The 21022-nt window shown below is 39.5% G+C and overlaps 1 protein-coding gene across 1 annotated transcript in view; it reads left to right on the forward strand.

Annotated features, from left to right (window-relative positions):
* The window catches only part of ntrk3b (neurotrophic tyrosine kinase, receptor, type 3b), a 167064-nt gene that overhangs the window by 50585 nt on the left and 95457 nt on the right, over window positions 1-21022 (forward strand). The window contains 1 exon segment of the mRNA XM_053428471.1: window positions 15671-15739. Coding sequence (XP_053284446.1) covers window positions 15671-15739 — 69 coding nt within the window.

The raw sequence follows: 21022 nt of genomic DNA on the forward strand, positions 1-21022 counted from the left end.
AGACGCCAAACATTAACCTGTTCTACTGCTGCAATAAAAGTTTGAACGTGAGTTGTCTGACTGAACTCATATTTGGTGGAGAAAGTTGAGTTGAATACCACTTGCCTACTAATGACCTTTTTCTTTGCTGTATATATGTATTTATTTTTTCCCCAATTCAATTTGCAATTAAAGTTTTTCATCCAATATTGTAGATTGCTCAAAAGACACTGTCAGTCTTAAGCTGTTTGCAGAAGATGGCATCACATTGTACTCGTTGCTTGTGCAACACATTAATGAGATGGTACTTACCAGTTTTAATCAACTTCCAGTCATTACAAAAACGGTTCAAAAGATTAATGAAAAATTCAATAATTGATTCAACAAAAATCATTTAATTAATCAAAACTTTTGAACAAAAAATTATTTGTTTGTAATAATCTGCTTTACTTTTGCTTCAGTCATAGTGAAAGGCTGACAGATTCAAGTGCAGAGTAAAAGTTGAAAATAGCCATAAATGCTGAATGTTCTCATAGGTGATGTGATGATTGTCTCCTCTTTTTATCTCACATCCATCCGTCTTTCAGTCGTCCTTGCTCCTGTCATGCTCAGGGGGAGTTTCAACCTCACGCACCTGAGTCGATGTGATTAGCTCTACTTCCCTTCTTCTTTTAACCATTAGTCATTACCTGGGACATTGAGGAGACGCCACTTGGCCATAGCCGCCCCAATGTGTGATGCATGGCAAGGTGATGGTGTTATTGTTGCAGGAGTGCAGTGTGATGAAAGGATAAATGGATCCTCCAGGCTAATGGAGGGAGGCGGCCCGACCTGCAGCCCACTGAGTGGAGCCAGCTGTAGCCGAGCCGGGAGGAATCGCTCCGGCTGGGCGGCAGAGCTGTTTTTCATGTTCTGAATGTTGCCGTGCTCATTTCTGCCAGCGAGAGCGGGAATGATTTGGATGTCACCTCCTAGGGTTATGTTCCTGAAACACGAGGTCGATCTACCTGAATGTTTCATTGTCAGTCAGCTCACAGCCTCTGTGCTCTGTACCCACTGCAGAGAGGCTGCAGATGTGAGACATGACAATCAGGGCTGAGCTGACAAACACCAAAAATCAGTTTGTATTTACAGACAATAAAAAAAAAAAGGCATTTGAGATTATTTGACATCTTCACAATACTTATTATAATTCCTTTAAACAACTTTTTTTTTAAAGTTTGTGTAGAAAGTGATGTTTCTGTCTCTTATAGTTTTTACTGTGAAAGAGCCAATTCATAGAGATGTTTCGACACTGATGTCAGTACCGGAATTACCTCAGGTACTGAAGAAAATTCAATGGCCAGCTTGCAAATCTTTGTATCAATCCAATAACCAATCCATTGTCTTTATTAGTTTCACCCAGATAAAACAGCAATTTCTTTTCTTTTTGTTAGAGTGGGGTAGAAGAGGAGACTTCTTGCAGTTTAGCGTTGCCAGAGCAAGTTCAAATATATAAAAAAATTATAATCTGTGCCTTCACGTAATCAGTTTTTAAAGGAATTGTTATTTATTCATAGAATTATCTTGTTTTAAAGGGTTGTTGCTGTCACTTAAAATGTCTTTTTATGCCTCTGTGCCATTATGTTTTCGAGTTGTCCGTCCGTCCGTTCCATTCTCGTGAACACAATATCTCAAGAATGCCTTGAGGGAATTATTTCCCATTTGGCACAAATATTCACTTGAAGGGGGATTTAGTTTTGGTGACCCAAGGTCCAGGTCACAGTGGCCACATGAAGTATGTTATTGTTGAACTTAACATCTTTAGTTCAGCTTGAGGGAATGTCTTCAATTTTGGTCCCTGGACTCAAAGATGAAATGATTTTAAAATGATGTAGCGATATGTATTGTCCATAAAAACTGCACTGGTTTGCAGAGGCATACAACCACAGTGCAGGAACTCTTGTATTTTCATATGTTACATTTGTTTTGAATAGGGTTTAACCTGAGCCAGGACATCAACAATGATAGCAATAATCACCTCAATAGGGTTAGCAGCATAAAGCGGATAAAATACATTATACAAGTTTCTAAATGCACTGGTATTGGATTGGTACTCGGTTTCGGCCAATACATAAAGTGTAGGTATCCAAATCGGTGACGGGAAAAATTGAATTGGGGCATCTACAATCACAAATGCTTACAGTCTGTATTCAAAACCAGCCATCAAGGCTTCCTTAACATACTGAAGTCGCGATGAAACAGCCACCACATGTCTCTATGGTATTTCGCAACAATAATTTATTCATATACACTGCTGTCACACCACTGCCACCAGTCTCTCACCTGCAGTCCCAGTTGATCCCGAGGTATTTCACTCATGTTGTCGCAGCTGCCCTATCATGCGTCTTGCTGATGTCCCCTTTGGTCTTAGATTGTGCGAACATGCACACTCCACTGACTGGCCTTAACACACACTGACACTGTGTTTGGCACTTGAAACGACATATATATCTTTGTATGGATATCAACTCTTCATAATAAAACATAGGAAAGTGTCAAATATAGGGCCTTTAAAAAAAAAATCGTTTAAGGCAGGCAACGACTTGAATAGAATGCAAAATTGTTCCTTCCACTTTAATCTGCCCTTATTATGCTTTTATGAGTAATTCCCAGCAATATTATAGGAGTTTATCAAGTAATTACTTTCAATTGACTGCCTCTGGAATATTACTCATATTGATGCTGCTCCTCTGTGAATTTTAGAATATGCCTCCTGTTGCAATATTATGATTATTTCTTTTAAATAGAATTCCAGAAGTGCTGTCTCACTAGAAATAATTTACTGTTCCTCATTTTCAGCCAGATATTCTCTGTTACATTGGTCTGTCACTACTAACAGCCTAGCCCTCTTTGTAAAGTGCCATTTAAACAGAAGGCAGATACTCTGGGTATGCACATCTTCAGGGAATGCAAATGGGCAACACAGTGTCTTTGAAGAAAATGTCTTCCCATCCAGAAATCTCTGTCGGCCTGTCTGTTTTTGTGTCTGTTTGTCTATCTATCTGTGTGTGTGTGTGTCTGTGTGTGTGTGTGTGTGTGTGTGTGTGTGTGTGTGTGTGTGTGTGTGTGTGTGTGTGTGTGTGTGTGTCTACCAATTTATCCCATATTAGACAAAAATATTGACAGGGTCATTTTCAGTAACGAGTATAATATAGTATTCATATTGAACCTCACTTTTAACTAAATGTACTGGCCAGGTTGAAAGTCATATTGAAAAAAGAGCATGTGAGTTAAATCCCAGCATTAAATTAATTTGAATATAATATCTAAAAGGTGGCAGCTTCTGTGATATGCGAAGCTAGATACGTTTAGCTAAGCAGCAAACAATAACATAATTCATAAGGACATTGTTTTGGAGGGATACAGTCTTTGATTAAATTGCTAGTGAGTTTAGCATAGCTCAGTTTTGTTGGTAGCCTACAATTAACGTCTAAAGCTTTTTTTCACAGTGATCACACGTGTATGCTCTTATACATTTTTTATTGGAAAAAACAAGCATTGCAAATTTTCAGCAAAACCAATATTTGCCGGTCATGTCTTTCATGGGTGAATGAACTTTCACCCCAGTTCAGAGCCTCTGAAACGGAGCGTCATGTTATGCATATGCAACAGCTGTCAAGGTGTAGGTGGCAGGCCATCACTTTAAGATAACAGCACATTATATGAAGATGCTTAGACAGTAAATCTTCAGTCCCCGCACCCTTACTTGAATTTCCATAAATTTGCATTGTTGGTGAGTTAATAAGTGGGCCGCTGGAAAGTTGATTGTCCTTGGCGCCCGTGTTTTTGAGTTGTCAAGGAGAAATCGGCACTTCAGATTCAGTTCCCCTTTTTTTCTTTTATGAAACATGAAGGAGTGGAGACTGTTCTCATTTCATGCATCAGATTGTTAAAATACTTGAAGGTGCTAAAGCGTACCCACTTGACACCCTGGGTCACTGTTTTCAGAGCTGTATATCCATTTAACAAGCTGTTTGGACCATATAGGATCTGTGAAATGAGCAGGGGCTTTGACAAGACATATATAAGTGTTCTGGCATCACTGTGAAAGAGAGAACCATGTGAGCCTACAATAAAAACGTCTACCTTTTTAGAAAAGTGTGCAGTGTTTATTGACATAGACCCTGATGTGATGAATAACATCTTATTTATGTTGCATCGGTTCTCTCAGGCATAAATCTGTGTTTTGTCACCTGAAACGACGCTTCAGCGCTTTCTGCTGCTGTTCTCCTGGTGGCCACAGTAACCAAAACGTACACAGCATCTTGACATCGACACAGAGATTCGAGCTACAGCCACGGAAAGCAGCTTTACTTTGAAATTAATGAGAGCGTCTCCATTACTACAAAAGTGCTGGCAGTATGTTATATTGGCAATGAGTTGCACTTTTGTGGCCCCAGTGTTTCATTCCTGATAGAGGCAAGTGAATGCAGGCCTCCGTGGTTGATGCGGGCATTCGTCTTACCATAGTGAGTTGAAAAAACTAAAGATAAAGTTGCCGTTAGTGTATTGATGATGTAAACAAATCACAGAATGAACGGCTTTGCCCGCAGGCTTTGATGTCTAATTTACAAAAGGTGGCCCATTTTTCAACATGGCAGACTCCAGAAGTGTGGATAATTTGTAATCTACTGCTGAATATGTGTGTCTGGCTGATGTGGAATATGCTCACTACTATAGAAGATAAACAAACTCCAGCAGTGTTATCAAGTAACTGAGTACATTTTGTATCTTTACAGGAGCATTTCCATTTTCTTCCATTAATACTTCAACTATGCCACAGTTATTTCAACCCTGTAGATGCATGCTTATAGTTTACATTTAATTGTAAGATTTGATCAATCATATATATAAACATTATAAACAGTACACAATTTATAAACTTTTTTCATTTTTTTCAACTTCCCTTTATATTTACTAATTTATTAGATTTCCTGCTTTTACGTCAAGTCTCTTTGACAAATACAAATGTCTTAATTTTGCGACTAAAATAGGATTATCTTATCTTATTTAGCTAATCTTAAATAAATACATATAAAATATGAAGCATTGTTGAAGATGAGCTACATTAAAGGTAAATGCTACTAAACTTATTATGTACTGTTGTCCAACGTAGATAGTTTTTCTGCCCTAATTTTACGTTTATTGTAATTTTATGTTTACAAACTGCAGATTCTCTTTTTATTGATCTAACCCCACTAGATTGACTTCCAGACCATTCTGGAAACTGCTGAAAGGTGAAGGCTTTTCTTAACCACTCCTCTATGAGAAGTGTTTCATGACTCCAGCGATTCTGCAGTAAAAACTGGGATTTCTACAAAGGTTCACCCTGCAGCTTCTGACAGAGGCACAGCATTCCCCTGCCGTATCAAGATGATAAGGGCTTTGATTGCACCTCTAAGGGTTGTGTTCATCTCCTTAAAGCTCAGATCGCTGTTGTCTCGGTTATTTGTTTGGAGAAAACATTTCCTGCAGCAAAGGCAGTATCCAGGCCTTAGCCTGTGGCTGCAGTAGAAATGTTTTAATTGGCTAAAGCAATGTTTAATCCAGTCCTCGGGGCAGCGGGTGAACAAATGGGCACCGTTGCGTCCTGGTCCGGCTGCCCGCTCCACACTGCAGCGGATTTGGATGCAGCTCCACCTGATATGAATGCCTTAATCACTTCTCTGAAACCTCTAGATTATGACTAAAAAGCACTCAGCCGGTCAGGCTCACAGCGGAGGATTTATGTAGTGGTGCCAAAGACACACAGTTATCTTCAATTCCTTCCCCTTGACTACCTTTATGTCTTTATTCTCTTCACTGAAATTACTGGAAGAAAATGTTGTTTGAACCCATCACCAAGTTATGTATCATAGTCTTAGGTTCATTATTACCTCTGCCTGAACACATGGGAGTGCGTTCAGGCTTTTTACATTACGGATGTAGCAAACTATTACAAATATGGAATTTATTTATCATAATCATGCTCTGCTGAGCTGCTTGCTTGCTGGTAAAAAGTACTCTGAGAAACAAGGCTGGAAGAGAGGCTGTAAATGTTTCTCTCAGTCGTCTGAAGAAAAATACTCCCGGGTGTCCTTATTGGTGTTTTAATCAACTCTAACATTTTATCGATTTCAGCAAGAGGCATTTCATAAAGCAGCAGGCCAGAACAGGTTGGCACTGTGTACCTTCAGCTGAACATGCAGCAAACATTTCTCCAAGGGAACTACGAGCCATGGTTCACCATCATACACCGCTGCTTCTCTCCCCCCCACACCGCTTGTCTCCGGCAACAAAGTTACTTTTGCAGTGCAATGCGTCTGAGGCTCAGTGCATATTTCATCTCCATAATTAACAAATGTAATCAGAATTAAAGCTAAAAGGTTTGAGTCTGCCTGTGGCAATGCTGTCAGCCCAGTGGCGGTTCTGTCTCTGCTTGTCTCATTAGATTGATGACAATTTCCATTACATTACTCCGTCTATATTAACATCTCCATCCTTATCTGGGAAAATAATCAGAATCATGGCTTAAAGGCTTCGTTCTCTTGTATCTTGGAACGTCGACTCCCATCTCTCCCGTGCAATCAGCAGCATAGATGAATGACTGTGCACAATATTGTCTTGCATTAATTACACTGATAAACTGAAACCTCTAATGAAATTGCAGAAATATGTTCAGGTTAATGATAGCTCAACCCTAATAGTGCTAACCTGACTTAATGGCTCAGTGACCTGGGGTGTGAGGTGTCATGCTTTTCATGCTGGCTCACAGCTCTTTTCACGTCATCTCCTTATCCTCTTCCTACCACCCTTTCCAATCAGCTAATGCAGAAATAGCACAAAAAAAGCTTTAAAAAAGATAAAAATCTGCCAAACAATGCCAATACACTGAGATTTATTTGTTGGTGTTATTTTACTGATAGCAGGATTCATAAAAACATGGTGAAAAGGCAGGAATAAGCCCTTATTAAAAGTAATCATTCCTTGTCGTTCACACATGTTCCTGGTATATAACAAGCTAGAGATATCACAGGCTGTTATTAATGTAATGAGTCGCCACAAGGCCTTTGTTTACAGAATAATTATTAGGCTGAAGATAAAGTCATCTATTCTCAAATACTGAATGAAGCATATTTAGAATTTGACTGAATGGGTAGTTAACAATTTTTTAATGAAGGAGATGTGCTTTAGGATTTTTAAATACATGTACAGCCATGCTACATGGCGTGGCTCTATGTTGATTGGTCGGTCTGTTCAGTCCAACATATTAAAAAAACTATTATATAACATTACATTTCATTTTTTTCATATTGATTGGCCTCAAGTGGTTCATATATGGATTTTAATAAAACGTCTCAGAAGCTATTGGATGGTAGCCTAGCCAAACATTTTGAGAAAGATACCCATGGTACACAGAGAATCAATTTGATGATCCCAACTTTTTGGCAGGTTACAAATCCAGTACAGGACTCTAGGTACGCTCAGCAAGGTATAAACACTTGAATCAGAAGCATCCAAGCCCCAGTCCAAAAATAACCAGCTCTGCCTATTGGCATCTTTACAGAGGAACTGATCTCCATGCACCTTTTTACATCACACCATATTTCACACATCTACTGAAGATGCTGCCCAGTACAAGCGTAGTACCGACTGCTACACTGCTTTTGACAAACAGCTGGACTCATTAAAACAGACTTGGTTCAAGTAAATCCTCCTCCAGTGATCTTTGATGGTGGTTTTCCGTTTCTCCGTATCTAGCCCTGTTGGATGTCGAAGAAGAATAGACTGGTTAAAAGCAGATGAGAGTTAATTCTGGCTTGAGATTAGCATCACACATGCACACATATACCACAACCAGAGGATTTTTCTGTGAAAGAAGAATCAACTTTTTTTATCCCTCTTCCCCAGAGCCAACCTTACCTATGCTTGATGCAGATTTGGGGTGAATAATATTCTTCATTATAACGAAGTGGTGGCTGTTTGAAGTTGTTTTGATTAGCTGAATTCCATAGAGCAAGTCCAACACAATTTAAGGGACTTACTCCCTGGCTTTGTATTTCCAGTGATTGGACTGCAGAAGGTGGGAGATTTTAAGCATATTCAGTCTAATTCCCTTACCAATAATATACATACATGAGCTATCTCACTCAAACATACCTCGCAGTGCGTCCCATTGTGTATTTGAGTGTTTTTCATGAAGGATTTACAATTTGTCTTTGTGCTTGATTGTTGTTTGACACGATGTTTTAAAACATAAATATTCAGACGATTATTTTTGATAATTCTACTTCCCATATTTATGACCTTCACCGTTTGGAAAGCAAATCTAAAGAGAACAGCTAGGAACTGAAGGCTTTCTAAATACATTATATTACTTTTTTCCACCTATGAACTTGTCCCTTAAAAAAAAGCATATAATCTGCAAATATGCCTGACGCTGTTGATAGAGGTGTAGAGACTACATTACACAGGGTTCTGTGAAAAGAAAGGCTTCAACTGCCGTGTGCAAATTATTCTATTTTTAATTATGTCCATTAATAAATAATTACCGCATTGATTTTGACACATTTGGGCAATTACTGTAAACAAATGAGGCGCCTTCAGCTTCTGCGTGGCATTTCCTAATGATGTGTCCTCAGGTTAGGTTGAGCCAAAGCCATCTGACTCTCTTTGAAATAAAAGGACTTTACTTTATCACACAAATTGGAATAAGGACAAGTTAGTAGCTGATATTCTACTATAAGGCAAACAATGATTTCAATTTTGTGCATTTTATAAAACAAAAATAAATCTTTATAAACCAATCAGAGATATATTTTGAATCACAATACAAAACAAGCCATATTTGATTCACTCTAAACATATAAAGGCTATATTTTAAATATAATCTGTTAACATGGCCCAGGAAATGAAAACCAAGCCGTTACGCGTCCAGTGTGGCCCCGGCTTAGTTGAACATGTATTCATTGTTCGATTTGTTTTGCAACGTAGAGACAGTGCTACAAGCTGCAAACACAACATGTTAGCAAACATTTTCTGTCTTACTGAGGTATTACATGAGCATTAATTTGTCGCAGCTAGAGTCTTTTCTTAATGTTGGCTTTACTTGGACATATAATTGCTGGCCACTTGGTGAATACATTCCTCCTGTTTTCTCTCTTTTGTTTGTTGTGTTTCCACCAGCTGAGGGTTCAATGCCTGGCTCTTTAGCTGCTAAATGCTTCACTATTAACTAGTTGCTTACCTGTGCTGGGCAGGTAGCATACAGCTTGAAACAGGACTGAGAGTGATTGTTGAGCCAATACTGTTAACTTGAGGCTCCCAGGGGGGAACTAATATGAGCAGATGATTTGCTGTTATTTTGTTATTTTACATTACAGGTAGCCGTTTAACTGAACTGTGTAACTATATAATGTTGTATAAGGCATGATTATAAATTACCAAATTTTTTATATTCAGTCTCAATTTTAAGTGCACACGTGTATGGAAGGTGTGTGGATGTGTGTAACCTAAAAGGAACAAAGACACAGCGACCAAAACACCATTAAACCGAACCCCTGCCATCTGGAATGAGAGAGAGACAGAAGTGATTGTTTAGCTTCAGGGGTCAGGAGCAAATGAGTGCTTGTGAAGGTCAGGGTGGAAAACAGGCATCAAAACCAGAGATCACGGTTCATGTGATCATTGTTAACTTCTCTCTAAGATCCGTTACAGCTACTTATACAACAATCTATTTCTGCCCTAGTAGTTTTCCAACCAAAATGGACCAGAGTTCAGTAAAAAGCATGTGCATAAAAGAGATCTTCTTTTTTTTGGTTGCAGTGGTTATAAAACAGTCATGTTTGGTTGAAAAAAGCTTAAAACCTCTCAGCAGCAACAGAGAGTCCATCAAGAGAATTGATCCTCATGTAATACATGAACTTCAAGAGACACATACACTCCCATTGAACGAGAATTTTAGTTATTCACAGCATCAGCAATACAAAAGGAGTCCGCACATTGGCAGGAGGTTGGTGTCTTTAAGGAGCTGTAGTGCTGGGCTTATAATCTTTGAACTGTGTGCTACAGCAAAAAGGAAAAACATAAAAAAGATGTCTTTGGCAGCAGGACTCAATTCTTTATAAAATGCAGGAATGGCAACGTTAGGGAAGTCGAGCCCACAAGCTGTTTTAAAAAGATTAGGTGAGGTATATTTTACTGCTCATGTGATATGCATGAAATGGTATGGATTTGGAGGAGTACTGCAACATGAAATGTCAACAACTGACAAAAAGCCAATACCTATATCTCCAGGCAATTTAAACCCATATGTAAAGAAGGTCCAGTGTGATCACAGTCAAAGGTCACACACCACAGATAATATTACCAAAGAATAAGAAGGTGAAATAAAGCCCTATGAAGATGTGATTAACATTATAAAATATTGACAAATTGATTTACTGTGGTGCTCCTCTTTAATTAAACCTCATCATTCTGGGTGGCATTTTAACCACTGGGAAATTACAGGATAAGGCCTGTAATAGACACACACATTAAACAGAACCATGCCCATAGAAAAAGCTAAACCTATCAAGGGTGTGTGCGAGAGATGCAGTTTATGTTATCTCTGGTGATCATTGTCAATACAGGACCATATATCCAGTAGAATTCATAGAAAAGAGAACTTGACTGAGAATCGTCATCATCTTATTTTTAATGGAGACACATTATACTCATATTCAGGTTGTTACATCTAATTTAGGTTATTACATTAAAACCTTAACAGGCTCAAATGTTAAGAAAACACATCACTTTCCTCAAACTGTCCATTCCCGCAGCTCCTCTTTTCAGCCTTTGTCTGAAACACTTGGTTTTAGCTCCTGTCTCTTTAAGGGCCACCTTCTCACCCCAGTCTACTCTGATTGGCCAACTGGCCAACTTCTTGGTGATTGGTCCACCATAGCACTTTACCTGGTTGCTTTTTGGGACTACACTGTTAGCCTGCATTATACAAATGTAATGTGACCTTGCAATGGTGCATCAGTATCGGCTGGTCTCCCTATGACCGATATAGCACACTAGAGGAAAGGGAAAATTTAAAAAGCATATTATGTCAATTTTTCTTTGGTGTGAAAATTATCTAGTCATAGTTTCTATATTCATCAAGTCACCTTAAAACTGTGCATTAACAATATGTATCATAGCACTTAAATGCACTGTGTCAATTGTTATTCATCATACTTATCTTTATCATTCACTTAACTGCCGTTGTATGCTACCTCAATTTATGTTTTCTGTAATTATTATACTACATTATATTACTTTAATCCAAAGCAACTAACAATTAGTACATTCAGCATCCATGATGGGCTATTTAGGTGTTCAGTATCTTGCCAAAGGACACTCCGGCATGCTGATGGTAAAGACTGGGGATCGAACCACCGAACTTTTGGTTGGAGGACGACCCCTCTGTCCCTCAGCCGCCCAATTAATTATGACTGATAGGTGAAAAATCCCTCACATTCACTCTTGATGTGATTAAAATCCTTTCACAGGTTATCTTAAATCCTATCCCACTGGGGCTCAAGAGGCCTATGATATTTGAAATATGCATTTTTCAGCCCTTGAAGGCGGCAATGCTGCTGTGGCTGAAAATGCACATCAACATACATTCTGTACTCTATCACTGTGTGCATTCAGGCAGGATGCATACAGCTGCATCTGTACAGAGCGGATGGACTGGTGGACCATGAGATTCATAGTTAGACAGGGTAGCATGAAAAGCATGAAATAAGTTTTGTGCAGGCAGAGACATGCAGACAGCTGGAGTGTCGTAGACTCATTCCGACATTATAGCTGGGACCTTAACTTTATATTTTTCACCCCGCAGCTTTAGGACAATCATGTTTTTGTGGTAAGATTAACCTCTGCAAATGAGGGGGGCTACTTATCTGGGGATAAGTGGTTACGGTATTGATGTTTCAGGCGCGTTATCACCACAGTTATTACAGAAACTGCAGAATAATACCTGGCAAAACATTTCATCTGAATGCTTACATTCATGCTCAACATTTTCAAGAGGATATTTTCCTGGGTGTTTGTTGTTCGGATGAATAAAAGACTGTGAGACTCTCTGCTGAATCACTGTTGTGTCGCATCAGGCAGTGATAGATGCGGAATGAAAGTGTATTTTCATCTAACACGTTGGGATTTTAAGTATTTTATGTTGTACTGTAATTACCCATAAGTAATCCAAAGCAAGGATTCTTCATTTGTAGACACACGCAATTTGCACTTCTACTTTCACGTTTAAAGCCTCCATCCAATTACTTTTACCTGCATACTATTAAAGCGACAGTATTTTGTGAAGTGCAAATGGTTACTGTACAAGAGGAAAATCTCCCTACTGTAAAATGTCAGCTTTTCAGGACCAATTTAGAGGAACAGGAAATCGTTTTTTTTTCCATATGAAGTGTTAAAGTGAACAGAGAACAGCAGCAGTTGGTTGTGGGTATTAGCAGCTTCTCCACGCAGTGACAGGTGATGATTGGATCTCAGGACGTCCCTGCAGCTGATGGGTTGCGACATCTCGCATGGTGGCTGTCTGGTTCTGCTCTGCATGGTCCTGATGTCAATCCGCAGACGCTCCCCCACACTCAGACAACATAGCTACCAGTGATGCTGCACTAATTAGCCAACCCTCTCGAGTAGCCATGCCCTCCCAGTGGCATCTGTGCCAAACAGAATTATTAAAGAAGGAGGGAGGAGGAGTCGCACCTCTTCTGCAGAGGAGCAAAAATCCACGTTCTGGTTAGCATTCACCTCGTCGCCCTGAGGCTGGGGAGCCAACGCTGGCATCAATATTCACACCTAGATACATCCGTCGCTGTAACACATATCTTTTACCCCAGCCTGATGAAAATTTAATGTGAATAACATAATTATCATACCTTATTCAGATGAGTCTGAGGAGCAGAAATAATTTGTGGCTCAGTGACGGAAAAACTGTGGATGCTGGTGCAGTGTTTGTTTCACACTTAGGTCAAAGTACAGTGGTCCATGTCAATGTAAAGTGTGTGTGTGTGCTTCCTGGGTGGTGTTATACAGGATGTCCTTCCAGTCCTGGATACTGAGCTGCCTAGCTTATAAATAGATTAATTTTCTACACCGCTAATTTTTTAATTTAATAATCATTGGCCTCCCTCTTCACAGCACTTGGCCTTCTTCACCTCCTGTCTTTTGGCATTCCCTCAGCTTTGATGGCTCACTTGTTGATTTGTTTATATATTTATTAATTCATTTACCCCCACCCCAATCCAATTTCAGCTGACATTTCTTGTGGAGATGCGAAGCATGACCTTTGAAAATAGAACACTTCCTGCCAGAGATATGAAGGAAGTCTCACTACCTCTCCTTTTCTCTCCTTTATTCTGCTTAGAAGTGCAATACCACAAAAAGACGGCTGGGGGTGGCTCCAAAAAATTCTCAGGCTCAATAGACTGACATTGAAAAAAACATTAACTTCTTTAATGAAATATAAGTCATTAATGTTGACATGAGTCATTACAGGGTCATTAGCTGAGTTTACCCCGTCTTATCAGTGTTTTGGTGATCTATCTGGAAATAATGTCCTAATTAATTAGATATTAGGGATCAAAGAATAGATTTTTGCAGTCGCGTCTCTATGATGTCACTAGACGTCAGGGATGATTGACAGCCAGCAGTTCAGATAGGGCAGACTCGGGCACACTTCAAAATGGCATTTCACAAACCAATGGTAGATGGCACAGTGGGCTGCCACCCTTTGCCCTCGAAGGATATATATAGATACGGATGGATGGATGTTCCATTTTATTTATTTATTCTTCGAGGTCCTCAAGGTGACTATGTTTCTGTGGTTCCAGGATCCCATCTTAAGTCTTCTTTTATAAGAAAATATAAGATCAACAACCAAACCGTCAGTAGTGTCTCTTTGGGCTCCTGTAATTGGACGTGTATTTGCATCTTTGGTCTGAAGATTGTCTCTTTTAGTGTCTGTTGTTTGACGTGTGTCTGTTTGGAGATCTGTGGTCTAAATGTGTCTATTTTGGGGAGTGTGATTTGACGTAAATGTTGAGCAGACACCTAATGAGCTGCTGTTCGCTCGACCATTCTCTCTCTCTCTCTCCCCTTCTCTCTCCCTCTCTGTAATGTATTCCATCCGAGTGTGATACAGGTCCAGAGGGACCACCGGTTTTCTCCGGGAGGTGAAACATCGTGCAGCATCTTTACATATTCTCACACACATCCCCTGTATTCTGAGCGCTTCATTCGCATGAGCACACATTTCAAACTGACAGTATTTAACAAGTGTGTGTGAGCGGCTTCATGCAAACATGCTTCTTCGGATGTTAACTGAGTGCGTGTAGGCGTGTGTGTGTGTTTGTGTGTGCACGGAACTGAGTGTGGGTGCATGTGAATGTGTGTGCACATCTGATATCACAGGAAATGAGAAAGTCCTGCAGCATCCTTAATCCTTGTTGCCATAGCGACACTTCTGGTTACAGGAGTATCTGCGTTTCAACATGAACTCAACCAGTTACAGCACTAGACATAACTAGCATGTCCTTATACTCCATATATTTAATAATTGTTTATATATGTTATTGTATTTTTAAAAATTGCTTTATGGTTCAGTTTTTGTCTATATGGTTAATTAGCACACCAATGGTTTACCACACCATTCGAATATATAATATTTCAACACACCCACATGGTGAATTAATTTTTTTTTTTTTTTTAACAGTTATCTGTGTTAAACTGGCTAATTTGCTATATTCCAATTTCCTGTAGGCTATATATCAGTTTTTTTATTGCAGCATTCTGTTGATATCTCCATTGACCCACTGTGTACATTCAAATTGTTTTATTGCACTTCATGTACAGTACATCCTCTGTCATTTCAATTAGTGCGACCAGTACACACTGCGAGCGGTGCTGTTGAGTTCAAAGTGACCGTAATATGTAAAATGTGTGAGTCATTAGACAACTGTTCACATCAAAGAAAACACCGGATCAGATACAATGCTGCTCTTTCATTTCTCTCTCGTGGTGTAATGCAGTGCATTGATGGTGCCTGGACTGATGAGAGGATTTGATAGTGTGCTGTTAGACTAAGTGATGCAGTAATGTCCACACGGAGACGTCGTATTGCTGAATAACTGTACAGACAGACGCCTGTTGCCCAAATTTCAACTGGTTAAATATTCTCGTCAAATCACCTGTAAGTCTCTGGCTATTTACTATTGAATTCAGTAGCTCTGTGAGCTGCAGGGGTTCCTTAAGTCAATTGAATTATTTGACTTGAAAGCAGTCAACTTTCTTTTATTGAGTTGACCAGGCCCCCGAAGCTCCACACAGCAAGAGCCGTTTCCCGTTCCTTGTCAATAGTACTTTGCTTTATTTTGAACTATGAATACCAGCCTTTATATAATTGTTTGCGTTTTGTTTTATTACATCTTTGCACAGTGTTCACACCGAAACACATCACTGCAGGAGTAGAAGAACACAGCAATGTGGGGCTCAGACAAAAATAAACTGATAAATGAACTTCCCCTGCAACAGAAAATGGTACAGACATGACATCAAGCAAGAGACTTAAATCAATTCACATGTAACATTTAACTTTCTCTTTGTTTTTCCTCTGCAGCAACTTGTCAAAGAATCCTCTCAGCACTCTGTCATGGCAGCTCTTCCAGCACCTCCAGCTCTCCGAACTGTAAGTCTTCTCCCCCTCTCGGATCTCTCTCGTTGGCTTGCTTTTGTGTGTGTGTATTTGATTTCAGCAATTTATCAACGCTGCATGCGCACTATCTGCCTCAGTACAAATTGTCATCACTGCACACCAATAGAATTCCTGTCTTTGTTGAACAAAAACTATAATTTGTCTGAGCACGTGTAAAAGAGGGAACCTATAGGCGGTATAGTGGCAATATGATCTAAGATGTCATTTGTTGACTTAATTAGCACACACAAAGGAAATGTAATGGCCCTGGTAGGAGGAGGGAGTCGGACCCCATTTTCTTGTTTGTTATGAATATTTTAGCGATCATTGTGTTTATGAAATGAGTTTGCTCTTTCACCACCGGGGAGAACATTGCGATGTCGACCAGCTTGTAATGTACACATCATTACCGCTGTCAGATCTGTCCATCATGTGAACCTTTTGCTTGCTTTGAGCAGTAGCTGCACTTCCTGCGCCTCGTGGCATATAGAGCTGAGGTGATACGATACTATTTCAAGCAGGCCTCCTTATTGTGCTATTTTCAGAGGTAGAAGCAGGGCAGGTCCTCTGAGAACACACCACAATGCTGATTCGGAGTGGTCCTGCCTCCGTACACTCCAGGTAGCACAGTTGAGGGAAAGCCCTGCTTACACTGACACTGTGGTTTTGCATTTGGGGCATTTAGCTTACCCTGTCATAGTGAGAACTCGCGGGACCCTGTGATATTACAGAACATTCTTTCTTATCCAGCCCACGTAGGAGGCAATTCACACTAGACCCCATACCAGTGCTACACAAGTGTCCTCTCACTATGGGCCCTCATCAGAGGCAGATGGGTCTGTGAATCCCTCAGAACGCCCGTGATTGGGTTGTGAAAATCATTCTTCAAACTCGTTTGTACAAGTTCTGTGCTTTTGTCATCTAACCAGCTGTTCAGTTCAGCTAAACTAGTTTGGCATTTGCTTCTCTTCTTGTTGATGCAACGGCATTTTCTCAATCTTTCTCATAAAGATTAGATGTAACCTGAGATATGCAAATTATACTTACATCCCTGGAAACATTAAAAATGTCTCCAGCTTTCTACTGAATGATTGGATTTCAAGGTGAACACTCATTTTGGCCAAACTCAGGGAAGAGACATTTCTGTATTTGCATTTTTCTGTTTGCAACTTTGACTAGAATGCTACTCTCACTTTGGCACTTCTGTAATGTCTTAAATTCAGCAATCAATTTCTCTTTTATAATATATTATATATATATATATATATATATATATATATATATATATATATATATATATATATATATAAATGCTTTATTTAGAAAAAGTTATTTAAAATATAAATATATAAGTGCATTTGTAGATACTTGGAGTAAATAAAATAACAAAAGAAATATCAACTTTTATAACTATAGCATAATTGATTCAAACGGTAGTAGAAAAATTTACAAAACAAATTATTGAATTAATACAGTAGTAACAACAGTAACTAATTTACTTTGTTACCTTTATACTTGTAGCCTTAATCTATTACTAAAAAGATTGGGGTATTTTTCCTGACGTTTTCTGCAGAGACACTGACACTGAGGATACGATGAGGTTTCATCAATTATTTGACAGACTACATGACATGCAGCAAACCAAAATAACTAGCACAGATCCGTCTTTACCGCTTCATCTCCCAGAGCTCGATTTGCTCTGATGTGCAATCCTATTTGTTCTTAGGCAACCATTTTAGATGTGTACAAATGGTGTCTTTGTTGTTCTACATGAAAAGCAGGGCAGGCCGATGCTCGTGTTTCCTGGTGAATGCTGATGAGGAGTGAGGTTTTATGTCTATTCCATTTGGTGTGTTTAGTTAAGAGGTGTCACTTAGAGTGGCGTGGCGGCACAGACGTGGGCAGAGGCGTTATGCAAGGAAGAAGCCATGTGGAATCAGGCCTCGCAAATAGGAAATGAGTCACTCTATCATGGGCAGAGTCTGGGACGTGGCCCTGACATCATTACTCTCCTCACTGTGGCTACATGCTCGCGCTGACCATATTAGCTTGGTAGGTGCCAATCATTTAATCAAGCCAAATGAACCATGCTCACCGGGTGGCTATTGCCTTTAATTATTAGAATAATACACCATGCAGTATCAGTGATGAGAGCCCACACGTGCTGCTGAACCATACTGATATTATGTAAATGGAGGGAAGATCAAACCAGCTGAAATAATTTCCGTTTTATGCGACAAAAGCAGAGCATGGCCCTGTGCCATGAGGCTGTTGCAACACCGTGTTATCTCAGTCACTCTAGGCGCTGTTTTTTGTAAGTGTATTTTTTAACAATGAAAGAGTAAAATTTGTCTAGCTGTAACATCGGTGACAGTGACCTGCAATGAATGTAAAATGAGTAACAGCTTTTTTTAAGCCTGCAATTACAATGCATGGCCTTGGAAGCTTAAAACACGATGTTTCACCGATTGACTTCAAAGGTTAAAGTCTATTATCTGAACACAGAGCTCTAAATGCTACTTGATTATTTATAAAGATGAAATGAAAACAACAGGGGGAGATGCGTCCATGGAACATATTAAAACTAAGAAAATGTATTTGTACAGAACAAGCATGCCCAAAAGGTAATCAGCCAAAGTGATAAAAAGCACCAGTGCCCTTCTGAAATCCCAATTAAACAACATGTAGCTTCATCAAGGCTGTGTGATGAACCAAGATCAGTATTAAATGCTACATTTCCTGCTTGTAACTGCTCCTACACACATAATTAATTAGGTGTAAAACATGTCAAAGTAGCTGAATAAACGATTGAGCTTCTTCTACATGAAGGCAGGGCTTCTCTTTTCACCCCGAACAAGCACTGACTGTGTAGTTTACTCATTATATGGCCTGTTTAGTAGCATTCTGTGGTTTTTAGGGTCTGATGCTTGCAGGTTTTATCCACAGATAAATCAGACGTGGGGACAAAAGTCAACCTTTATGATAAGACAGTTGTTAAAAAAAGAGAAAACAGGAGTTTCTATCAGTTGACGTATTTCCAGTCTGTTTTCCTCTTATAGGACGCCCCTTATCAATCTTAGTAAATTGTAATGCAAAACAGTGGCTTTGTTTTGCAGGTTGATTGGGCAGATATTTCACACTCCCTGCAATACCTTAATATCAGTAACAATAGCAATATTATCAGTGAAATCTCAATCATCTCAACTCTTTTGTGGCTCCTGTGAAAAGGCCCCAACATCACATTGAAGCTGTACAATAGATGTCTGCTGCGTACCGCCTCTGGTTGAGACACAGATAATCGGCTCTGCCTCTTTGTCTGTGTGCCCTTTAGCCAAAGGACCAGAGCTGCTGCAGTGTGCCGCACAGCCCAGCCAATCACGAGCCTGAGAACAGCAGCAGGGTGAAGGGGGCGGCTAAATGCTAAATCGTCCGCTGTGGCTTCCAGGGTGATATTACTGGAGATTATTTGAAGCAGAGTTAGCAGCAGTCACCCGGACTGGCGTCTTCGAGGAAGCTCATTCTGTCTGGTCCACAAAAAGAGAGCAGAATATTCGTATTGGTTAGGAGCTGAAGTGATCTGTGGCAATGTGCATCCCGAATCCCTTTATTCTGTTAGCGCTTCTTTAATCCCAGCTCTCCGGGAAGCAGGGGCCGAACGCGAAGTCAAACATTTACGCCTCTCACTGCAAAATGGAGTTTCCTTTGAATATGGATGAAATATGAATAGATAAAACCTGTAATCGTCTGACGCGACTGCCAGTGAATTAGGATGAATTAAACATAACATTTCCAAGGGTTCTATGAGCAGGTAAATTACTTGATTTTAACCTTCATTTCATTAGGCTCCGATTGCACTCAGGGAAAACTCTTACTGAAAGGACATGACATTTACAATCATTCTTCAAGAACATCAAAGACTGACTTGCGAGAGGAAAAGAGTATGAAACTGTTAAACATGGTCGAAAAGACTAGACTGGGGGCAGCAGTGGCCTGTACATTAAAGAGGTCTCCATCTTAAAAGCCAAACTGCTGGGCTGAATACATGTGTACAAAGAGAGGAGACTTTCTACGATTGATTTACTGATTAACTGATTTATTGTTTATAGTATAAATACAGTGTTGAGAGGGAAGATATAGATCAACTCTCGAAAAAAATTGTTCTGCAGCTCCTGTAGCACTTTGGCCCAGGAAAAATGTCCCCATGGGGATAATAGAGAATATCTGATTAAAATAAAGTTGAAAAAAATACAGGACAGCTCGGCTTCAAGGTGAACTCAGGCATCAGCAATCATTGTGGCATGAAGACAGTGTGGTTTCATGAATATGCAGTTAGGTTTGCTCATATAGTAAGCAGCATCTTTGTTTTTGGAAATCTTTAAACACAGAATTCGCAAGTTTATTAAACTTGCAAAGAAACTGAACGTGCATTGCTACATACTACAACTTCATGCCAAATACTTTGGACAAAAAGCATTAGTTATCCACTTGACTGCATGACGTGACTGCAACAGTCCCTTTCACCTAGAAATTATCAGATTTTCCTAGAAGAATCTGTGAAGTAAATGTGCAGGGCTTAAAATTACAGATGCAAAACTCACTTCTTTCACATTATGACTGCAGCAAGGTTTTAATCAGCTTTAATCAGTGGGGCTTACAACCTGAAGTGGAACATGGATTTCAATGTATGTTTGAATGAGTAGAATATGTGTCCTTTCTAATTTGGGATATGCTGGCTATTGAGTGTTTAAATCACATAAGCTAAGTTAAATATAAAATAAGAAGCTGGGGCATCGCCAACATAAACAAATAAAAGCCAGGTTACAAAAAAAAAAAAACGGTGAGGAAGATGGGCAGCTCACAAAGTAAACTCACTACAAAATACATTTCCAGTGAGCTAAATCCACCATTGTTTTTCTTTGCCTACCTCTGATTGATGGTATGATACTCATAATGCCCTCATGTTTTCTCACATCAAAAGCTGACCTATAAAATAAAGGCAGCATGATTTGAAGATACATTTCTGGAGGAAGTGTTGCATTTCACTCAGGGTAGATCAACATCAGTCTGGGAACTGGCTCTGACATGACTCATGCTGTACTGAGCGATTAGTGCTGTGAAAATGGATGTCATACTTTATTTAGTGAGACAAAAAGTAAAGATGGAGGAGCTTTCGAGTTTGTCTTAATCGTGCGACAGGGTAAATTAGAAATAGAGTTCTGCCTCTTGTGTAAATATAGAATAGACCAAATAGAAGGTCAGTAAAGGCCCTGGCCTCAA

Source organism: Pleuronectes platessa, chromosome 1, assembly GCF_947347685.1.
Source record: "Pleuronectes platessa chromosome 1, fPlePla1.1, whole genome shotgun sequence".
Lineage (NCBI taxonomy): Eukaryota > Metazoa > Chordata > Actinopteri > Pleuronectiformes > Pleuronectidae > Pleuronectes > Pleuronectes platessa.